Source organism: Sander lucioperca, chromosome 11 (genome assembly GCF_008315115.2).
Source record: "Sander lucioperca isolate FBNREF2018 chromosome 11, SLUC_FBN_1.2, whole genome shotgun sequence".
Classification (NCBI taxonomy): domain Eukaryota; kingdom Metazoa; phylum Chordata; class Actinopteri; order Perciformes; family Percidae; genus Sander; species Sander lucioperca.
Genome location: NC_050183.1, coordinates 1,781,669 through 1,804,646, shown reverse-complemented (window position 1 = coordinate 1,804,646; position 22,978 = coordinate 1,781,669). Strand labels below are relative to the sequence as shown.

At 38.0% G+C, this 22,978-nt stretch overlaps 1 protein-coding gene across 3 annotated transcripts in view; it reads right to left on the bottom strand.

Annotated features, from left to right (window-relative positions):
- Positions 1-22,978, bottom strand: part of LOC116055217 (adhesion G-protein coupled receptor D2) — a 101,188-nt gene that overhangs the window by 60,245 nt on the left and 17,965 nt on the right. For all 3 annotated transcript variants that reach the window (XM_036006946.1, XM_031307035.2, XM_031307036.2), the window contains 4 exons: positions 20,368-20,521; positions 19,892-20,025; positions 19,613-19,728; positions 17,566-17,686 (listed from right to left, as the gene is read on the bottom strand). In XM_036006946.1, the coding sequence (XP_035862839.1) occupies positions 17,566-17,686; positions 19,613-19,728; positions 19,892-20,025; positions 20,368-20,521 (525 nt within the window). The remainder of the gene's footprint in view (positions 1-17,565; positions 17,687-19,612; positions 19,729-19,891; positions 20,026-20,367; positions 20,522-22,978) is intronic.

Genomic DNA, 22,978 nt, shown 5'->3' with positions numbered 1-22,978 from the left:
CACACATTCTTTTAATAGAGCGGCAAAGTCCCTCCCCTTCCGGTGGATCACTATGGGACCTTATTTCAGAAAAAATATGTATGGTAGTAAACGGGAAGATTCATTTTTTTATCACGTTTTCATTGAGCCATGGATTACACATATGATGTTCATCAATTTAAGCAACGGATTTTGTTAAACGAATTTAACAAAATCATCAAGCAACGGATCGTGCTCATTCTTTAGCTTCTCGGCTAATACAACTTTGCTGGCTAAAACACTTCAGGTAAGATAACGTTACATGTGTTGTGGAACATAGCTGAGCTAGCGAGCAAGCCGAGAATCCACTAAGGTGACGTAAATTGTGGGAGACGAGATATGTAGTTCACAGAGCGATTTCACACAAAACTAAGGGGGACTTCAACAAACCTATGACGGTGTGCTAGCTGGCTAAATTAGCATTAGATTAGTCGTCTATCTATACAGCTAACGTTAACGTTACTAGTGAACTTATTTGTGGGTTAGCCCAGTGCTGCTTTTATCCGTGGTCAAAACAATCATACTATTAACTTTATGAGCGTGTTGAATGATGTTGTAACCCTATAATGTTACCCACCAAGCATTAGCATTAATGTTAGCTAGGCTAACTACTTGTCAGCCAGCACATTGTAGTAACACTAAGCTCGATCGATATTAATATGTATCAATAAATAAGATCTCTGCTGTATTACTGTGTTGCAAAGTGGCATGTTATTAATCACAAAATGCCTTGTGGCAGAAAAAGCAGTATTATGGTTAAGTATTTTTTACTGTGACATTGTATGATTTGCAATTACTCCTGAACATATCATCTGGGTTCTGTGTTTTGACGGAAGTTACGAGTAACTAGACGGTGAAAGGAAATGTCCCGTGTCTGAAAATAAAATAACAGATTTCTCTGGGTTTGACATTTGGTGGAAACATTTGGGTTAGTGTAACTACACAACTCAAAAAAATATATAACATAGGTATGGTCGTTTTTAGACATCTTAATGCAGAAATGTTACATATTGTACCTTTAAAATTTAAATGTGATAAGGCCTACTGTCAAAAGTGTCAATCAAACCATGTAATTTTTTTTATTTTGTCTTTGTTGTTTTGTTTTTCTTACCCTTTTAACTTTTTTTCTTACCTTTTCACTGTACACATTTACGATTGTCAATTAACTTTTATTTTACTTACTTATTTTTTACATGTATGTGTGTACTGTATGTATGTGCATGTGTATATGTGTGTATATATATATATATATATATATATATATATATATATTAGGGCTGTCAGCGTTAACGCGTTAATCGCGATGCGATTAAGGGCCGATGCGATGCGATACATTTTTTTAATCGCATTAATCGCATGCGATGCGATTAAATTTTTTTTAATCGCATTAATCGCATGCCGGCATTTATTAATTTATTTTACACTTCACTCGGCTTTGCGTTGTGCCTAACAGGCTACATTTTGACCCTTTGCAGCACCGTTACTTATCATCAAGCTGCCATACTTCCTCCTAACACATCCTGCTGCTGCAGGCTGCAGGCATGATGGAGAAACACAGCAGCAATAACTCTGAATGGAGCTTTTTATTTTCCAAAACTGCCGGACGGCTCGTAGACAAGTCGAAAGCCATATGCACGTTGTGTAAAGCCGAATTAAAATATCACCGAAGCACGTCAAGCTTGAGCTACCACCTACGGAGCTAAGTACAGATAACGTGATGCTACCCGCTAGCATGCTACCCACTCAGGCAAAGCACTATTTTGGAGAGTGCTACTTACCGACCTGTGGATGAAACCAAATCCCAAAAAATTACTACAGCTCTTGCGAAACGGGTGGCAACTAACTGCAGACCTGTCAGCATCATAGAGGACTCGGGTCTTAAAGACGTACTACGGTTGGCATGTTCTGACCTGTCTCGTTGCCGTCAAGGGGGACAGTAGTTTCACCATACGCAGCCTGTACCACACGGAGAAAGCAGCCACACTGGAACAGCTGCAAGGTGCTGCAAACGCTGTCCCATTAACCGGTGATCACTGGACGTCATTGAGTAATCAACATTATTTAGGAGTTACTAAACACTATATTGACTCTAGTAAGGATAGGGATTTTTAGTTTTTTAGTTAGGTACTTGGAGGAATTGTGCAATAATGACAGAGTCACACATTTTTCTTTAGTTTACAGTAAATAAATAATTACAAATCTTAAAATCAAGTTCATAAAGTAACTTTCTTTGCATTCATTTGATTCCCAATCAAGATACACTGGTAAAAATTGCTTTCGATTGTTAATATGTACTTAAAAACTGTTCTGAAATGCAAAATAATAGAATTTTAATCATGTGATAAAATATGCGATTAATTGCGATTAAAAAAATTTAATCGTTTGACAGCCCTAATATATATATCTTTTTTGTGTGTGTGCTTGTTTTGGGCATCGCTGCGCCATGGAGTGGGGGTTGGGTGGGCATGGAAAGATGTGCATAACTGTATAAAGAACTTTCATCTGAGTATTTTTGTGAAATGCAATAAATATATATATATATATATATATATATATAAATAATTTAAATTGATTTAAAGGTCCAGTGTGTAACATGTTTAGTTGTCCATTATCAAAATCTGTGTTGCCCTTTCACAAAATTGTCCTTTTTCATGAATATTTACCACCACCATCAATTCCAAGTATTCCTTTTGGTTTAAAATTTTACATTTGCATTCGCATGAACTGAGGTAGATGCTAAATATTCATTCCCCATCTTGAAATACGTTAGCCGGTAAGGGACATACAGGACATACTGCTCCGCCTTTCACGTTTTCGCTGTCACATGATAAACTCACAGGTGCTGCTAATGCTGCTAATGGGTATCGTTGCTTCCCGGCCCCGGCAAGTTTGAAGAAGGAAACATGGAGGACCACACGTATTCAAAATCCAAATTTCAGGAACAGGAGTCTTTTTCTTCGCCCAGAAAAAGAAAAAGGATATTGAAAAGAGCAAGAGAGCGGCTTTTTGAAGTGTGAAGGCGTAGCTGTAATACGTACTTTGAACTGCGTGGTGCGAGAGAGTTGATTGCGCAACCCAGTTTGCAATATAGATCGGAGAAATTCCTACACATTGGACCTTTAAATAAGTCTGAAAACATGTGAATTAAAAAGGTAAATGGTAGCTTAGATGACTACACTGAAAGGAAATATAAGTCTTGAAATGTACAAAAATGTACAATTTAAGGATCTAAAATAACCTTGTCTCTGTATGAGAGTTTAAGAGAATAAGATTTGGGTCGTATGTGTGATTCTATGTCTGTGTTCGTGTATACATGCCTTAATAAACCCACTTCTGTGTGTATCCATGTATTTGTGTATGTGCATGCGTACATGAGTGTGTGCATGTGCGTACATGTATGCTACAGCACCACCATGGTGGCAGAGTGTATCCATCATGATAAACCGGCAGACTCGGCAACTGTCACATGCAATCACACTTCACTACGGTTCGCAGGACTTCAAAGTGAAAATGAATGGTAGTTCATCGACATGAAGACTTCATATATCTTCGGGGGTTTTTTTAAAAGCTTTTTCTCTTTTATTTTTTGGAGGAGACTTGTCTCTTTTCTCCCAGCCCCCTTTTGTTGTGAGGATGTTTTTGTCACTGTCTGAAATGCATGGTGGGACACATGGGTTTTGAAAATCTTTTTAAATTCTATTACTTCCATAATTTTCCATCAGGTAATTTAAAATCACAAACTCTCAGGTTTTCACTCAAATCAGACAGAGTTTGTATAAAAACGTTTTCAGGAATTGAGGTTCGCTTTCCCCACATTTCCACTCACAGTTCACAATTAAGATCACATTTACATATAGGATAGAGAGTGTATGAGGGAAGTTGTGGCAGCCGTAAAGCTGCATTAGACTTGTGACCACTAGAGGGCACAAAATGAGTCATGATAGTAAATCAACTTCTTTTGACTCATGTTTTAGAAAAGAATTTCCTTCCAAAGGTTCAACAGAAACAGAGCAACATGGGCATCAAAGTGCAATCATATTTACCACCTGTCAAATTTAAGTCCAATGTTTGTTTTTAAATTCACCGTTTTATTTTTTGCAAATTCTCATTAAAGAAAATCTGCGTCTCTTTGGCTTGCGAGATTTTTGACTTCTCTGTCATGTTGCGCTTGACTATTAATGTACAGTTGTATTTTGTGAGCTTGTGGGCTGAGAGTGGATGCCCAAAATAAAAAAAAACAGGTCTTGAAACCAGCAAACCAAAACTAAAGTTTTGTTGTGTAAATATATGCAATGACAATAAAGATCTATCTATCTATCTAATAAAATGACAGCTAGATGGACGATAAACCAAAACCTAGAGAAGGCGAAGACTTGACTGTTGTTTTTCACTAGGACAGGCACCAAAATAACAACACTTTCACATTACAGGAAGTCCTTTGATATTTTGTTAATATAAGAAATACATTTAATGCTTTAAATATTTGCCAAAGAAAAAGGCCCTATTCAATTTCAATTAAGTGTAATAGTCCTACCTCAAATAAATCATGCCTTGATGGTAATGCAGATTAATGACAGTAAAAACCCTTTTAAGATTGAAGTCTACATGGCATTAAGCTATAATTGAACATGGCAAGTGTTAAATGTGATAATCATCAAATTTGTAACCACTAGAAAGTCAAATGAGCCATAATAATGCCAGTGCTGCAGCTGCTGCAGCTCTCTCGCACCACGGCACGGCTTGCCTTTAATCTAGTAATGACTCTGAAATGACACTGTGCTTTAAAAAACTGGAGAAGAGGATTTTAGGTCTCTCTACCTCCGTCCCTCTCTCTCTCTGCCCTGGCCCAGGCACTGCTCTCACTCTCCAAGCTGTTTGATTGGCACATGCTTTCACTTAATGAGGGATAATTACTAAGGAAAACAAGTGGGAGACCACATCTGCTCAGTGTAAAAAGAAGTCCAGGCCTGGTGCAATCTGTCAGACGGGGCTTTCAGGTTGTGTGTGAATGTTTTACCCACCTTCAGCTGCCTCCCAGTCCAACACAAACCCACCAGGACCCTCCCTGCACTCTGTCCCGACAAGAAGCAGATTAACAGGAATCAGCATGTGGCTGTAAACACTTACAGGGAAGAGTGTATATATGTGCGTTGACGCGCATGGGAAATGACCTAGGGTATCTGTCGGGGACAAGCCAGGGGCCACAGCAGGAAGGGCAAGAGGCCAGTAGGGACGATCAACATCAACATCCCAATCAGTGTCCTGCTGCCAGAGCTGTTGTTCCCCAGCTCCCATCGCCACTGTTTTGTTTACTTTCACACAATGCTGTAATGGCAGTAAAATACACAGGTAGCCGCCCTGCTCCCCAGACACCTCCACACACTGCCGATAAATCATCTCTGCATGGGATTTACATTGTGCTAAAAAGTCTCCTAATGATCTGCCCATGTTTACAGGTAGTTGCCTTGATTATTGTCCACCACTAGTACCGTAAATCAAAGTTTTAAAGGGGCCCTTGTCATGTTGTCATGTGGAGTTATTGTCACAAATTCATTTTGCTTGACTGGTAAAATTACAATTTATTGCATTTTCAAACAGTTCATTTAAAAAGACGTGTGCCTGCTTCAAGAATTAACACATCATGATTGAGTTTGATAGTGATATACTGTACATACGTCAATTATTTGGCAAACTATCAATCAATCAGGATATAATATTGTGACTATTCTATAGGTGAGGTCTAGCTTAATTTATGATTGACGCTTTTGACAGATGCATCTCAACAAAGGATGATATTTCACATTTTGCCCCACTTAACCTATCCAACATTCCACCTTTTCATTCATGAATAGGCATGAAAAGTGTTTTTTTATTACTCACTTAGACAGCAATATTATCTAATTTGTTTTGCCAGCTTTGTTTTTAGGCAGGTCCAAAGTATTATCATAGCGACTAAATGAATCAAATTGTGCTAAAAGTCTTTGACAACGACAAAAATTACACATTTCTATATACAGTAACACATTTAAACCACTCTTTTTCAGTCCAAAAATGCATAATTTTCTTAGAGATACAACTGATCCCACTGGCCAGCTGACAAAGCCTAAATAAAGTTATTATGAAGTCTAAATGAAGTTTTTTTGGTTTTGTTATAAACATCTAATATTATTTATATCTTGAACAGTGGTAGATGCTACAATTAAAAAAACAAAAACTGAGTAATATTGGATTTAGGAACAGTAGACCTTCACTTAATAGGAAGCAATTCAGCTGCTTTGCCCATGGCAAGCATGTGCTAAGTTAAACTACACTGCCTCTCTCATTTTACAAACCAGTTTGTAAGACAATTAGCAATGTATTAGTCTAACTTGATATAAAGCTGCAGAACACAATCACATTTTCCATCTATTGGAATAATTTCGAAAGAGAGAGAAAGAGCAGCGTTTATTTGCTTTAACCTCAATGCAGCAAAAATAAAATGGCTCACTTGTAAGCTTGAATTGATATTTGACAGCCTTTTAACCTCCTGTCACCCTCACCCCCACTCATCTACCCCATCAAACCACCCCCTGCCACCCATCCACTAGAAGAACAACAGGGTTTTTGCTTTCTTGCCCTGTGCTGACCCAGTTCTCTCTAATTACCCACAAAGTATACATCAAAGCCAGGCAAATCTACAGATCTGCTGCAAAGTGCCAGGGTAAGGGAAACCAGGACTATCCCTAACCCAGTCATCACCAGCCATCACTGGTGTGTGTGTGTGTGTGTGTGTGTGTGTGTGTGTGTGTGCGTGTGCGTGCGTGCGTGCGTGCGTGCGTGCGTGCGTGCGTGTGCATGGAATGGTGTCAGCCAATACAAAAGGCAAGGCGGTGAACTTATAAATAGAACGGTCATTGTTTCGACATGGGTAATTTGGGGTGTCGGAGTTGTTCCTGTGTGGGTTGGACGAGGATGGGGGAGGGGATGTGGAGAAGTGAGGTCATGAAGTTGTGAGTCAGCTGATGGCATAACACGCCTGTTGACATGCATATACGCACACACACAAACATAAAATCATAGAAACTCACGTATCACTAAATCTATCAAAGCACTGATTAAAATAAAAACACAAAGGTGCAATAAGTAGACAAATTAGAGTATACTCTCTCTCTTTCTCTTTCTCTCTCTCTCTCTCTCTCCCTCCCTCACACACACGCAAACGCACACACAAAGAAGTGCAGACATACAGGTATGGCAGGGCAGGGGCAAAGGGGATGGTTTGCTTTCTTATGACACAGGCTATTACTAAATTGAGCTGGCAGGTAATTCTAAGGCAAATAAATGCCAGCAGGTTTAACACAAGGAGAGGTCTTAGGGGTGCCGGCGTGAGCAATGACAGGAATTCTCTCGCCTCTTGACAGGAAGCCTATTATTCTCACCGCTTTATTTTACCAGGCCAGTTTTTAAAGACTGATCTCTCCGATAGTATTTCATCTCACCCCAAAAATCAGTCCCTTCTCATCTAAATTACAGCCGCTCCTTTCTCACTTTTGCTTGTCCATCTCTTCACTTCCAGACTTAATATTTACAGGAAAAGAGAATATAGGTTGCTATTGTTTAATAGCTTCTTTTACTGTTTCAAGGGTACTTGAGTGATTTTTACGAGGGCTTTTACGTATAAAAACCTTGATGCTAATATCTTGAATTAAGCCTCTGTCTGTAAGAAATCTACCCTTCAAGAAGGTGAACATACAGCATTATGAAATGTGCAACCGAGCTCTAATGTTAATGCTGTTCAAACTTTAAAAAACAAACAAGAAACGTACAAATACAGCAAAAGATGAAAAGAGACAAAAGGGAAAAAATAAGAACAAGTTGAGACAAAACACACTATAAATACACTACTTAAAAAAGCTGTGCTACATCCTCATTATAAGTGCCATCTCAGAGAAGCGTGGTGGGAGTCAGTGCTGACCTTGGTATCCCGTTTGAATATTGTTTTAATGCCGCGGCTGGTAATTGTGGATGCAACGCAAACAGTGGACTCTTTTTCAAAGGGAAAGTTATTTTCCCAGGCAATGGGAATGCAAACAATCATGTCGTGCATTTATTTGTTTGTTTTTATACCCCACCTCATAATTATCCAAGACACTAATTAAAATATGGATTTATAAATAAATCTCCATGATTGTACCTATGACTACATTAACTTAAGTTTTCATCACCCTTGCGTAGTTTTTTTTTTTTTAATTCCTTAAGCAAATACAAGACAATCTTTTCGTCTTTAAGTATTACTTGCAATCATTTAATTAAATTGTGTAGTTTAAAACATATACAATACAGAAGTGTCTGGTTTGTAATTAAAGGCTACTATTAATGTGAAATAATATTTGTGCAGTATGAGAAAGATTAATTATAAGTTAATTTAGTGCTGTATTTTTCAATTTTGAAAAACTAAAAACTAATCAAAAGTAATTATTAGTGTATAAAGCATATATGCTTTGTGAGTATATAAAGCATAAAGTATGTATATAAATATAGTATTTCATTCCATTAAGTGTAATTTTGTCAGCAAAGGATGAAAACATTCTCACTATGTCCTATTATCACAGTTTGTCAGAGTAATAGTCAACATGATGTATGTCAACAGAACAGCTAAAGTGTGTCTTTGCTTACGATAAAGATATCCCTCAAACAAGAGCATATTAACCACATCGCTTGGTGTCCCAGTACATCCGGTAAACTCCACTCCACTGGGAGAGATGGCCGTTGTTTTAAATTGCGTGATGTGAGATGCAGCCAACTCTGAATGAAAATGTCAAGGGAATGTGGTTCCTGCTTTCTCAAACAATCCAAAATGAAAAACATTTCCCTCCATAATCTGACCGGTGAGAGGTTTGACATGCGTGCGTGTTTGCTCCTGCACGTGTCCCTGTATGTGTATGTGTATGTGTATGTATACATGTACAGTGTGTGAATAGGCGGCAAGGACTGGGTTACACAACCAATTACAGATATAAGGTTTGCTGATATTCGGCACTTAAATGAAAAATAACCTTTTCTCCTTCTGTAGTAACTTTACTTATAACCATACATATAATCCACCTACATAAAAGTGAACGCCCTCAAATAACCAGTGTACATCAAAATGATATTTCTTATACGTCTGTGAACATTTTTGGAATGTTTAATCCAAAAATGTCAATCTAATCTAATTTGCTGATCTTAATATTAGCTATCAACAAGTCATCATTAAAACCTCCAAATAATGTGATTTTGTTTTGCATACCTTTTTTCTTTCATTTTGTTTTAATATGTTTGGTTTCATCTCTTGTTTACTGGCAGTGAGCATATTTCTCCAGCCACTGAATAGTGGTGTTGGGTCACCTTGTCTGAAGCAGCTGCTTACCCTAAAATAATTCAATTTAAAAAAGGGAAAAAAAAACCTGATATAAATAACATTGTTCTGTGTTTCAGTGGGGAGTTTTCATGTCCATGAGGGTCTGAATGCTGTTTCATTGGCTTTTCCATCCTGTCAGCAATGGCCTTGTCTGGGAATCCTGGTCATTTCGGAGGGCATTAAATAAATCACATTTTTTTTTAAATACTAAATATTGGCAAAATATCAGCCACTGTATTTCATTTACAGAAGTATTATTATCAATCATCAAAAACCGGGAGAGCCTCAGTTACAACATGGTATAACAGGAAAAAAAGAAATAGGGAAGGGAAGCAGGAAGGGAAAAATGTGTCTTTGAATGGGCCGGTTGTGCAGGTCCAGATGAGTGGGCTGGAGATGACTGACTGGATCCAAGTTCTGTTGTTTTTGTTTCTTCTGCCAAATGAGAAATTAAAATAACTTCTAACTCCTTGGTCTGTAGGGGGTTGTGGGTAGTGGTGACAAGTACATACAAACTATGCACACACACATGCACATACACTTACAATACTTATCAGGGAATTACATAAAAAGCTTAACAAGATTGGAAGTACAGGATCACGCAACGAACAGAGACACACAAATGCCACCATCACCGACCAAAACCTCTTTTCATCCGCTGGTTTATTCTCTGTTTTTGCTCTCTGCATGTTTTTTTTGCAGTTTATTACTTACCTGGCCAATGTAATAGTGAATGCTCTCTAACTCTATTTTGGACAGTATGGGGTTAGAGTTAAAGTAAAGGTTGAAATTATAATTTGTAGGGGGAATATTTTTGATGCACCGGCTTTTTAGGACGCATGAACCACACTGCTTCGAGACGGCAACAAGAGCAAATCACACCTGATTAATAAGTGATAGTGTTAGGCAAAACAGAGACCCCAATATGGATTCACTAACATTTGATTTATTTAGTTTTCTAGATGAACAACAAGGATGGAGATGGCTTTACTTCAGCTTTTACAAGAGCCTCAAAACTGCAGGTTGACTCAAGGTAATATTAAGGGCACACTTTCTCCCACTTATAGTATGTAGGAAAGTTTTCACTCTTGCCTACCATCTGTTAAGGCCTAAATACTTAAATAAGAGCTCCCTGTAAAAATCATCAGGCCTCATTTACAAATGCTATGTTTTTTTTTTTTTTGCCGAATAACAGAAAAATAAAAAAAAACATAAAAGCCTACATCTGTACATATCACTGACTTATTCTTACACATGTGGAAATATTTTAGAATCAAGATTGATCTTAAAAGTGGAGGCATATTCAGGAGCAATTATGCTATAATATGATATCATTAGCACAAGTAGGCAGCCACAAAACATAATTTACGGGGACCAATCAGAGAAAACTGTGTGGATACTAAACATCAGAAAATGTATCTCATCGGTCACTCGTTCTTTCACTTATTCTCACTGTGTCTTTTATAAGGGACAGGTTTTCTTTAAGACAAGTACTGAACGATGTTTATGTATAAAGTTGATATTTTTGTTTTATTGTGTTATGTGATCATCTTACTGAAACGTGAGCTCTAATTGACCCACTTTTCTTTTACACAGATGTGTGGCCTGGCAAACCCCTTGCTGTTTGAAACATTTGTAAAATCCAATGTGCAGACCACCTCTGTTTTACTAAGATGGGTCTGAGCGTGGTCTCATTACTGGACTTGACAGCGGCTGTGGCTCAGGTGGTAGCGGTCGTCTACCAATCGCAAGGTCGGTGGTTCGATCCCTGGCCGTGCAGTCGAATGCTGCGACACTGAACCCCAAATTGCTCCCGATACTGCGCTATCGGAGTGTAAATGTGTGTGAATGTTAATCTGAATTATCTGATTAGCAGGTGGCACCTTGTATGGCAGCCTCAGCCACAGTGTATAAATGTGTGCGAATGGTGAATGGTGCCTGTGCTATGTTAAAGCACTTTGAGTAGTCGTTAAGACTAGAAAAGTGCTATATAAATACAGTTCATTTACATTTAAATAACATAAGGGACATATAGGCAAAAGCATAGAGCAAAATGTTGAAAATACTAATTTAGTTCTATTGGCATTTTTCACATATAGTATTCTTCAGATGCTTCATTTGCTATTTCGTGGCCTACCAATCACTGAAAATCATAACAAGGATGTGCGTGTGGTCCTAGAAATCTGTCAAATTTGTTTTAAATTTCTTTTCTTAAATGAAAAAATATTGAAGAATTAAAATAAAATCTGTGCATCTGACGTTGTGAGGTCTGGAATGCATGTTGGGTGGGATTCTCCACCTTAAGGGGCCACATCTTCGAAGTGGGAATGGTTATGGGTTGTGAAAGGCTGATACTGATATCAATGGTTCTGTGTTACAGCTGCGGTCAGTTCCACATCCAGTCTGACGTTCATTAGTTGCATTCCAAAAACTGACAGTAATTTCCCACAATCTCTATTTAGTAGAAAAGCCTCTGAAAAGCAAGTGGAATGTCTCATATGTAAAACAAAAACTTCAGAGCCACATTTTGTTAGTTTGTGTGCTCCAAATCAATAAGTTTGAGCAGAACTAAAACAAATCACAATATCGTCAACATAGGTCAACATATTACTCCACATATTAAGTCCACTCAATAATATTTAATGATCGCCCAACCCAAATAAAAAATAAACATGTCAATGAAATTTAATGACAATCTAAATCTAAATGCTGTTCCAGCTGTGATCAGTGATAAATGAGGTGGTTGGCATTACTGGCTAGTATTAGGTTATATTTAATAAAAGGCTGATAAACTCATCACTCTGAGCTTTTCCATATCTGGCAGTGATAATGCTTTGTGCATTAAGCTACACGGGGAATAAACCCAACTGACTGAAGTACGAATACAATTTTGTAGTAACTGAACTATAGGACCGACAGAAAAGAAAAATCACCCTTTCTCAAACAGTCACTTCTGATGCTATAAATGTTTTGCTTCCTCACACACCAAATATCCCATATGGCAAAAATCAATAAGCAGAGCAACACTGTATTGATCATATCTATATCTTGTATACACTCTGATGTCATGCTCCACTAGCCAAGTGTGTTAGTGTGTGTTTATGAAGGAAGGGGGTTCTGCATTTGTTTCAATGGAGACAATATTCATGTTGAAGCCTTAAGTTGCATTAAAACTGCCTCAGCTAAAAGGCCACTTTTTCAGTCAATTGTTCTTTGCATTTGGATGGTCTGATGTCAGTCTGTGCATTATTTGAATCCCCACTTTTAACGTGTGACTAAAGTAACCCTCGTGGAAATGACTATAATGCAATATGTAACAAACTGTAAAGCAAATAAAAAGCAGTTTGTACATTTTAAAAGGAGAGACATTCAGGAGTGTAAAATTACTCCTGAATGTAATTTTACATTGATTGACATTGCTTATTTGTCTAAAAAAAGGTCCTATATAAATCTGAAAAAGAGCTGTTATTTCACAACGCCGTAATTAAAATAGTGTCACCACTTCAAGTTGGTGACATCATAAAGGATGTCAGGTCAACACTGTGTGCCATTTTCTTTTCAAATTATGAACTACCAAACTAATAAACAATTTCCTGCATTAATCATAGACGTATACAGGTTTTTTTTTCTAAAGTCAGATTAACTAAGTGAAATGATAAATCACTTTTAAAGCTTTACTGAATGCCTGTAAAATCTCATTACCACTCACCAGTCTGTTCATTTCATAAAAAATACGCAAACATTGTTGTCACCAGTTCTGTGATATAAAAGCCCTTAATGCAATGTGAATGAATCGGCTAAAATAAATTCTCTCATTGATTTCTCTATATTTCCACACTGTAATGACAAGGCACAGGGTTGCCCTCCACAGGCAGCAAACTGCCATAACAGAAAGAGAAGGATACCTTCCTGACAAAAACCTTGCCTGCAAAGTTCCCAAAACAAACCACATGGACTCACTTGCTCTTTCAACAACTTGCGGAGAACAGTCGTTACCTTAACATTTTCTTTCTGACTCCCTAACTTCCTTCACCTCTCTACTGTTTTCTCCCTCTCCTCCTTTCTCTTCCCTCCTCCACAGCTCAAAGTTATTGATAGTTTAAAGTTATGGGCTAATAATAAGATGGACACTGCATGGCCAGGAGCCTATTATACCCAGGTAATGGATAGTGCAGGGGGTTTGAATGACATTGCCCAGAGATTGGATGATGAAGGGTGGAGCGATTTATGGGCTACCCAAAGAGCCCCCCGCCCCTCTTCTCTCACACGCGTGCGTGCGCGCACACACACACACACACACACACACACACACACACACACACACACACACACACACACACACACACACACACACACACACACACACAGACACACACACACACACAGACTTTATGCTATTTATCTCTAGCTTGATAAGGAAGCAGATGAGGCATGCCTGTATTTATGGTGAAGATATTCATAAAAACTAGTGGCTCAGAGTAAGAAGTTAGAATCAACTCAGAGGAACAGCATATCCAGTCAAAACTCGTATGCACCTCGTTCACGCTGTCCAATGCAAACTACATGAATAATTGAGTTTGGTGAAAATCCTAAAAGTCACAACAGCATGTCTCTTTAGCTGCATGAACTACAGGTGCAAATAAGGGGCTTCACAATGACCAGCAAGCATGCTTAAGTTTGTAAGTTTATTTGATTAGGACAATGCACATTAATCAACATTTCTGTAAATGCGGCAGTGTTAGCCAGTCAGCTAATTTTCAACTGTAGTCCTAATTACCTAGCATGCATGTCTTTATGGTGGGAAGAAACCGGAGCACCCGGAGTAAACCCACGCAAACACGGGGAGAACATGCAAACTCCACACAGAAAGGCCCGGAACGACCTGGATTCGAACCCAGAAGGCAGAGGTGCTAACCACTGAGCCACCGTGCTGCCTGCTTAGTTGTGTTCTTGTTTGGTCAGCGCCAAACATTAATCAACTTAAACAACTTCTGTGCATAAGTGATGAAGTGCTGATTAAGTATAATAGATACAGTTATGTCCTGGATGCTACTTTCACTCAAACTGAGCATCATCTGCCATCAGTTAATGAAACACAAGTAAAAATCAAAAGCCCTGGTTGCTGAGGTCAGTGCAGCAGACACGCATTCATGCCAGGTCTACAGTATATTTGCTCAAAACGGCCTGCTCAGGTCTCTATTGTGAGAAATAACAGCAACAGCAGAGACACGTCAGACAGTGTTGTCAGGATACAGGGGGAAGAGGAGGAGGAGGGAGGGCATGAGGGAGTGCAATGAAAAAGGCTTGTCAACATTATCTGTTTTATTGATTTAACAGTAAAGGCTTGCCGCTTAAGCTTTATGTTGCTTTGGCTGGCCCCATTGAAAATACAACAGCTGCAAATAAAAAACGATTTCCTAAAAAACTTGAGCATTTTTATTTATTTATTTAATTTTTTTTATCTCCTGCCTGCCAGCTCAGGTTTTGCATGCACTATTGTTAAGGTTTCACACATTTCATCATCTGTATGAGTAGCAATTATGGTGGGACTATGTTCAACTGTGCTCTCCCTCCCAAAGGGATCAAATCAGTGGCACTGAAGAGAGCAAGACTGTCTTCTATAGGACAATAGTGGTCTATTGTAATGTGGGGTCTTATTAACCTATTGGATCATTAAGGTAAAGGAAAACAATGTTGCAACAACATTACAGCCATGCTTACAGCTCTGTTAAGCCCAGCAATGCTTTCAGCTAATCAGCATGCTAACACGCTGAAAATCATAATGCTAGCATGTTGAGGTTTAGTTGGTACAATGTTTACCATCTTAGTTTAACATGTTAGCATGATAACATTTGCTAATTAGCACTGACTAAAAAGTACAGCTGAGGCCAATGGGACCAGATGATGGCGCTAGATAGAAGGTTAGGTGATCAACTTTTTTAAAATTCATTCCCTGGGGAAGATAAATGTCTGTATTAAATTTCACTGCAATCTATCCAATATTTGTTGAGACATTTCAATAAAAAACAAAAAATGTCAACGTGTGACACTGAGGGAAAAGTCAGGGGATCAACAATTTCAGTCGGATCCTAACAGAGCAGGAATCTGTAAATTTCCCAGAAATCCTTCCCATAGACATTTCACTCTAGCTGTTTTGATATTTCACTGAATACAAAAGTTTGACTTGCTGAACTATCTGTAAATATCCATCAATAGTTTGTTAAGATATTCCACTCAGAACCACAAATGTCAATTTCTTGGTGGTGTCATCCTCTGGGGATCAAGATTTTTTATACAAAATGTCACAACACAAACACATCAAAGGATCTAGGTTATTTAATTTTTTTAGGAATGTATTGGTATTTCCTTGCCCTGTGCAGCATGCATGACCAAAGGGATGGAATAAGCAATGCAACAACAGGCAAAAGAGGTAGCACAAGGCAAGGTGTTGGTATTTTCTTAAAATTAGGTTGTTAATGTTGTGCTGAGAAGAGATGTTTAAGGATCGGGTCTTATAAGGAGGCCACAGCTGCAATTTCTGTTTCATAGTGTACTTTCATTTGCAATATGACTATCAGGACAGGAGAAAATAATGATTAACGCAGCTGTTTTGTGTTGTTACATTTAACAGATCAAACAGATTTTCAGAAAGACAGATTAACAGACAAGTAACGGACCAAGAGAGGTGGGCATACAGACAAACAGAAACATTGCTGACAGACAGGTGGACAGCTCAACGAACAAAGACTGACAGATAGATGCATGAAACAGAATAGAAATCCATATGACGTGTTAACATGTGAAGCAGTGAAGTCGTATAATAAGAGCCTAGAAAAACCTTCAGTATTAATTACTACCGACATGGAAAAAATATAATTAGATATGAGGGGGAAACAGCAACTATTTATGGCAACCTAGGGACCTTGCTTAATGATCAGACTGCAGCTAAAACCTTTATTGATTTTCTCGTTAAATATACAGCTCAATTGAAGATACAGCTGATTAAAACACGACTACAAATCGCAGCGGCGGATCTGGACATGCTGGGGAAGCTGGGTAATGTGGGGCTGCCTGCCGCATTCAGAGAATTACACGATTTCATCCTCACCTCCTCCTTCATCACTGCAGTGCAGTGGGAAAACAAAGGTGTTACTTTTTTTACTCATTTTCAAATAAAGCTGTGATGCCTAAAGGTATACTACCCGAGGCAGAATTTGTTATAATTTTAATATGTATATTTTAACAGTGACTACAAAAAGTATTCCTTTCTCAAAATTTTTGACAAAACGACCCGTTAATTTCAGCACTAAAAGCAGAAAATCAACGCTGATAAGCCACAAACAACAAAAATAATGCTGACCTCTGAATACATAAAGCAGAAATAATCAAACAAACAACACAAATCAACTTTCCTTGTTAAGATGAAGCACCTGCTTAACACAAGCCAGACCAAGGCCCCCCCCCCCCGCTTTCTGTCTCAGCCTTTACACTGACAAATAAAAACCTTGACAGTCTGTGTGCCCTCACCACAAGAGAAAGGAAGAATTACAATGTATAATGGAAAACCTTTCTGTTTCTCATTGAAGAAGAAAAAACAGTTTACAGTCTATAAACTGTTGAAGTTTATTTGAAGTTTCTCAGGCACAAGTTTTAGCTGTGGCATTTTTTAGTCTTACACTTGTTCTACTTTATTACAACAGGTTATAACAGATGTGTGGCTGTTTTCAAGAATGTTCAGGTAGCAAAACTCAAGTTGTATTTCTGTTACCAACAGTGCTTCTGTACATCTGAGAGGGATGCATGTTAGGATTCAGGTATTTCAAAAGCCCAGTCGGTCTTAATTTTTGACGATAGCAAACAGAGGTATATTTACATTTATAAAAACAGTATGCCAGATTACTTCAGTTGTTCTAGTTTCCTTATTGTTAGTCAATGTATTAAAATAAATCAATAATGTTGTTTCAATCCTGCATTTAATGAATACAAGTATTGAGGCAAACCTTATGTTAACATTTGGATCACAGATTATGCCCTTCAATTATTTTATTTTTTCTTTTCTATTGGTGCTGTGTGTGTGTGTGTGTGTGTGTGTGTGTGTGTGTGTGTGTGTGTGTGTGTGTGTGTGTGTGTGTGTGTGTGTGTGTGTGTGTGCATGTGTGCATGTGTACCTGGAGGGAGTTGAGAAGGATGAAGATGTAGGCCATGACAATGGAGAAAGGCACCAAGACACCACATACCCATGTCAATCCGAGGATGGGCAGCAACACCAACACTGCTTTCACTGCCGCCCTGTTCACACACACACACACACACACACACACACGCTGGTGTATGATGTACATGCATTTGTGTACTTAAATACACACACACATAAACAAATCATAGCACAGCACAAAAATGTAAGCATATATGCATATATTGGCAAATATACAAACACACAGACATATATAATTATTATCAAGCACACACACACACACACACAAACACACACACACACTATAAACACTCTGAACTGGTTGACTGAGCTGAACTTACACCAAACATGATAAAATTAATTTAAGTATTCCCTAAAAATTGTACTTCGTCCCTAATCGTCCTTAGCTCAATTCTGGGTTTCTCAACTTTTCAGTTCTTTTTGGACAAAACTGAGCGGCTTTGGCAGGCTGGTTGTTCCATATACAACACTGTGTGGCTGGAAAGGCTCATGGGGTGACAACTTCCCACCTTTAATCCGCTTTAATTCTGTTTAGAGTGGAATTATCTTCCCGCTCAGGTGACCGCCAAACCGCACCAGCTGTGTGTGTGTTCGTGTGTGACATGGCGGGCGGCAAGCCCTAGTTTATTTAGCGGAGGAATGTGTTTGAGTTTCCGAGACGGCTGCCACCCAGGGGTGCCAAATGGTTCAAGGCCGGCTTTGAGAACCTTCATAAAGCACCCACTGTGAGCCCCGGTGGACTGAGGTAGTGAAAAAACATATACACTTTAAAATGATTTTCACTGATAGGATCATATACAAGCCTGCTGCGGGAAATCTACTGGATCTCACTGTTTCTGTATCAGTTTCACTCTGATGAGCTAACACCAGTGCCAAAAAAAAGCAGCAGTGATAAGCCTCAACAAGAAATTGTTTTGACATGGACATCGTAGTGCAATAGTCAAAGAACCCAATGTGACAAGGTAAGTTTAGGGTTAAGTTAAGTTAACTTTTCATTAGAAATCTCACAGATGCTCTAGTCCATCTGATAAATACCATGCAGTTATTTGAATTGTTATGCATTTATGTTATACAGTTATGCAACTGTTATTTGAATTGAATTGCATTTTACAAACTCTGCCTGTACTATAAATGACCAATCACAATCCTCATTAATAATTCAACAGACAGACGTAGAACAAATAAAACAAGCAAACAAGTATATTGTGTGGATTGATAAGGAGCATACAGTTACTTTAAAAAAAAAATGTATTTCATTGTATATTGCAAAACCCAAACTATTGCTTGTTTTCTCATTATCATTCAACCCTAGGCTGTAACACATACAGTATTAGATGATTAAATATATAAAATAAAAAATTAAAATGTATATATTGCATCCCACCATTGCAAGATATAAGAAATTCTTCCATCCAATCATTTCAAAATAGCAATACTTGAATTAGGGCCAATACTTGAATTAGCTGCTGAGAGATGATATTTCATTTATATGTCTTCAACACATTCTCAGAGGTTCCCCCTAAAATGCACAATCTTCATAATACTATTAATAATACCACTTCAACTGTTACTGTCCTTGCCCTTCCAATCAGTTCAGTATAAGGATCATAAACTAATAATTAATAAACTGTTTAGATGCAAGGGTTCAGAAATAACGCTGTGTCAACACATTGGAAATAAATGAAAATGCCAGGTCAATAAGAGCTTTTATATTCAAAAAAGCCAATACTGGCCCAACACATCAGAAAACTAATTTAAATATTTTCTGTATCTTGTCAACAATGAAAAAATTAAGATTGAAGCCTTTTATATGAAAAGCACTAATGTAATCCATACAAAATGTATTCCATATATAGTTTGATAAATGAGGCTTGCTGTTTTAAAATGACAAATCCAATATAAAATCTTCCAGCTGCTTTTTATTTGACGCCCAGTGACTACAGCTTGTCTGCTCCAAAAGAGGAAAAAGAGGACAAATTGCACCTCCTTGTGGTTTGTACCTGATTTGCTCATAGGCTTGTTCCACAGGACTGGTTCCCATGGCCAACATGATGGACCTTCTCTTGGCTGTGGAGATGGTGATGACCACCACCCTGGTCAGTACCAAGATATTCACCTGAAAAAATAGGAGGATACAGAAATGAGAAAAGGCAGAGGAAAAGTGACAGAAGAAAAAGTAAAGTAAAGTAAAGAAAATACCAATATAATGGTTTATTACATATTTTAACCATTTCAGCCTGAACAGACTACATGGTATGATGAGGATTTAATTTTCTGACCATGATGATAAAGATGACGGGCCCAGCAAAGCCCCAGATAACGCCATTCTGGACACTGAGCCAACAGTAGCCGTCGGCTGAGTATTTGCCTGAGGCTGATGCCAGCGTGATGGTGACGATCAATACCGGCAGACCTGGAGGGAGGGAGGTGAATAAAAGAAAAACAGAGAGAGGAGGTGAAGGAGAATAAAGGAGAAGAATAAAAGTACCAAGACATAGATAATTAGGATAAGGGTTAGGAGCAAAATGCAGAAGGGAGGGGGAAATGAAACCACATTAAGAGACAATTGTGATGCAAATGGTCACAAACATCAGACAAAAATCTATTATAGTTTAAGAAAAGTATTTTCTTATATTTCCCAGAAATATGGTGTATAAAATAAATTGACATCATCAGATTCATGTCAATCCAAAACAACATAAATTAAAAAAAACAATTGGGCAATCGTGATTTGGCTATTTTTAAGCCTTTGTACCCCAGCCGATGAGATAGTAATACTTCATGTGACGCTCTTCGCTTAGGTTGACTGCAACCACCTTGCTCCAGAGCAGCAGACCCTCCACCAGCATCCAGCTAAATGCTGCCATGAAGAAGAGATGGAGCAGTGCCGCCACAAGTGTACACGCCACCTACAAACACACCAACACAGGCATGTAGACACATGTTACATTTCACATTTAAAGCATTTAGATTAGGCTTTTAAGTGACATGCCCTTAACAGTAAAAATTAATTAACTTAAATTTCCATGTCACAAAGTACATACCAAGAACCTAGTGTCCTTTTTGGTAGTGCATATAAGGGAGAATTTGGTTGATTGCACATTACTATGAATTCTAATTTGCAAGGGTCAGTTTTGTGAGAAAAATTTTCTACCTCCAAAAATTCAATCCACATTTGCACAGGAACAGGGACGGTTGTGGGAACCAAAAGGAAGTTTAGCTGATAGACTAAAAAAATGCCTCTAGGATCTACACATGTAATATATATATATATATATATATATATATATATATATATATATATATATATATATACACACACACACACACACACAGGACCCATAGACATAAACCGACTAGCCAGATGGTTTGTCACACAGAACCATCTGAAAAGTACGGTGGCCCTGAAGTGCAAATCACAACAGCAAATAGAAAAATGCAACAGCAAATCATAAAACACAACGGCAAATAGGAAAACAAAGCGCCAAATAGGAAAACACGACAGCAAATAGGAAAACACGACAGCAAATATGAAAGCACGACAGCAAATAGGAAAACACTTCAACAAATCACAACGGCAAATAGGAAAACACAACAGCAAATATGAAAACACAACAGCAAATATGGAAACACGACAGAAAATAGGAAAACACAACAGCAAATAGGAAAACACAACAGCAAATAGGAAAACACAACAGCAAATATGATATAAATAATTTGCTGTCATGTTTTCATATTTGCTGTCATGTTTTACTATTTGCTGTCGTGTTTTCCTATTTGCTGTCGTGTTTTCATATTTGCTGTCATGTTTTCCTATTTGCTGTCGTGTTTTCCTATTTGCCGTTGTGCTTTATGATTTGTTGAAGTGTTTTCATATTTGCTGTCGGGTTTTCATATTTTCTGTCGTATTTTCCTATTTGCTGTCGTGTTTTCCTATTTGCCGTTGTGTTTTATGATTTGTTGAAGTGTTTTCATATTGGCTGTCGTGTTTTCCTATTTGCCGTTGTGCTTTATGATTTGCTGTTGTGATTTGCACTTCAGGGCCACCGTAGTAAAGCCATCATTGGAAACGGTTTAGAAACTGATTGGACTGTTATAAAATATAAATAATACTTACCATTAACTTATCATTCGTTAATGATTAACCACTCAGTATGATGCATCACTTTATTTGCAGGTACGCACAATGCTTCAGTAATGGTAATTAATGGTTAGGTAATCATTCGTTAATAAGTAGCAGCTAACTAAGGATCAATCCTTCTTTGGTCTTTAACTACTGCTCAACAGCGCACAAAACCCAGGTTGGCAGGATTAAAGCATGCCCTGCAGCAGCATACAATTGCTTTTAAGCCTTCAACAATGACAATGCTACAGAATATACCTTGTTTGTCAATGTTTTATGAATATCATTATTAAAATATATTACGAGAATCATCCTATATCATGTCTATTCTTTTTATTACCATAAATCCCATGAACAGATTTCCTAATGATTCATTAATTCAGTAACACACAGTCTGTTTATCAGTAATTAATTATTAGTGCTTGAGTCCATCATTCAGTAACTAATCATTAACTAACCAGTAGTTCCTCATTTTTTACTCATTCATTTAACAGTAACTACCAGTCTGTTTACCGGTAACTAATCATTAGTGCTTGAATCACAGTCAATCAGTAACTACTCATTAACTAACCATTCATTACTCATTCATTTAAAAGTAACTAATCATTTGTGCTTGAATCACAATCAGTAACTACTCATTAACTAACCATTCGTTACTCATTCATTCCTCATTTGTTAATCATTAACTACCTACTTTTTTGTGTACCTTATTGTATAAGTGTTACCTAAATAGCTCTGGATTGCCTCGAAACCATGTGTTAAAACGTTGTTAAAATCTGAAAAATGACCTTCCTGATGGTCAGTCAGCCTTTATGAAACCACTTGATAAATTTCCAACAAGCAGCCACCTGCCCCCAGGGGTAAAGCCCACCCTGACATGACCTGGGGTCAAATGACCAGGGGTCAAACCAACTACAGGCCATTGAGTGACTGCTGAAAGACTAAGCCATGTGTTCTAGCTGATGGATACGACATTAGTGGCCACTTATGTATTCCAAATTGCAATGCCAAAGCATTTGTTTTACTAGGATCCCCCAGTATGGATTTGGATTTCAAGTCTCATTAAGGTAGCTTTTAAAACATAGTGCCATGGGACATGGGATTGGTATTGCTTAGCTTCCGTATCGGGACTCCTGTTTGCCTCTCCCAACTGGGGGCGTGCCATACAGTATATCGTAGGTGATACACTGACTGACTATAGTTGTACCTCATACAACCCCACTTCAATAGATCCAAACTATCC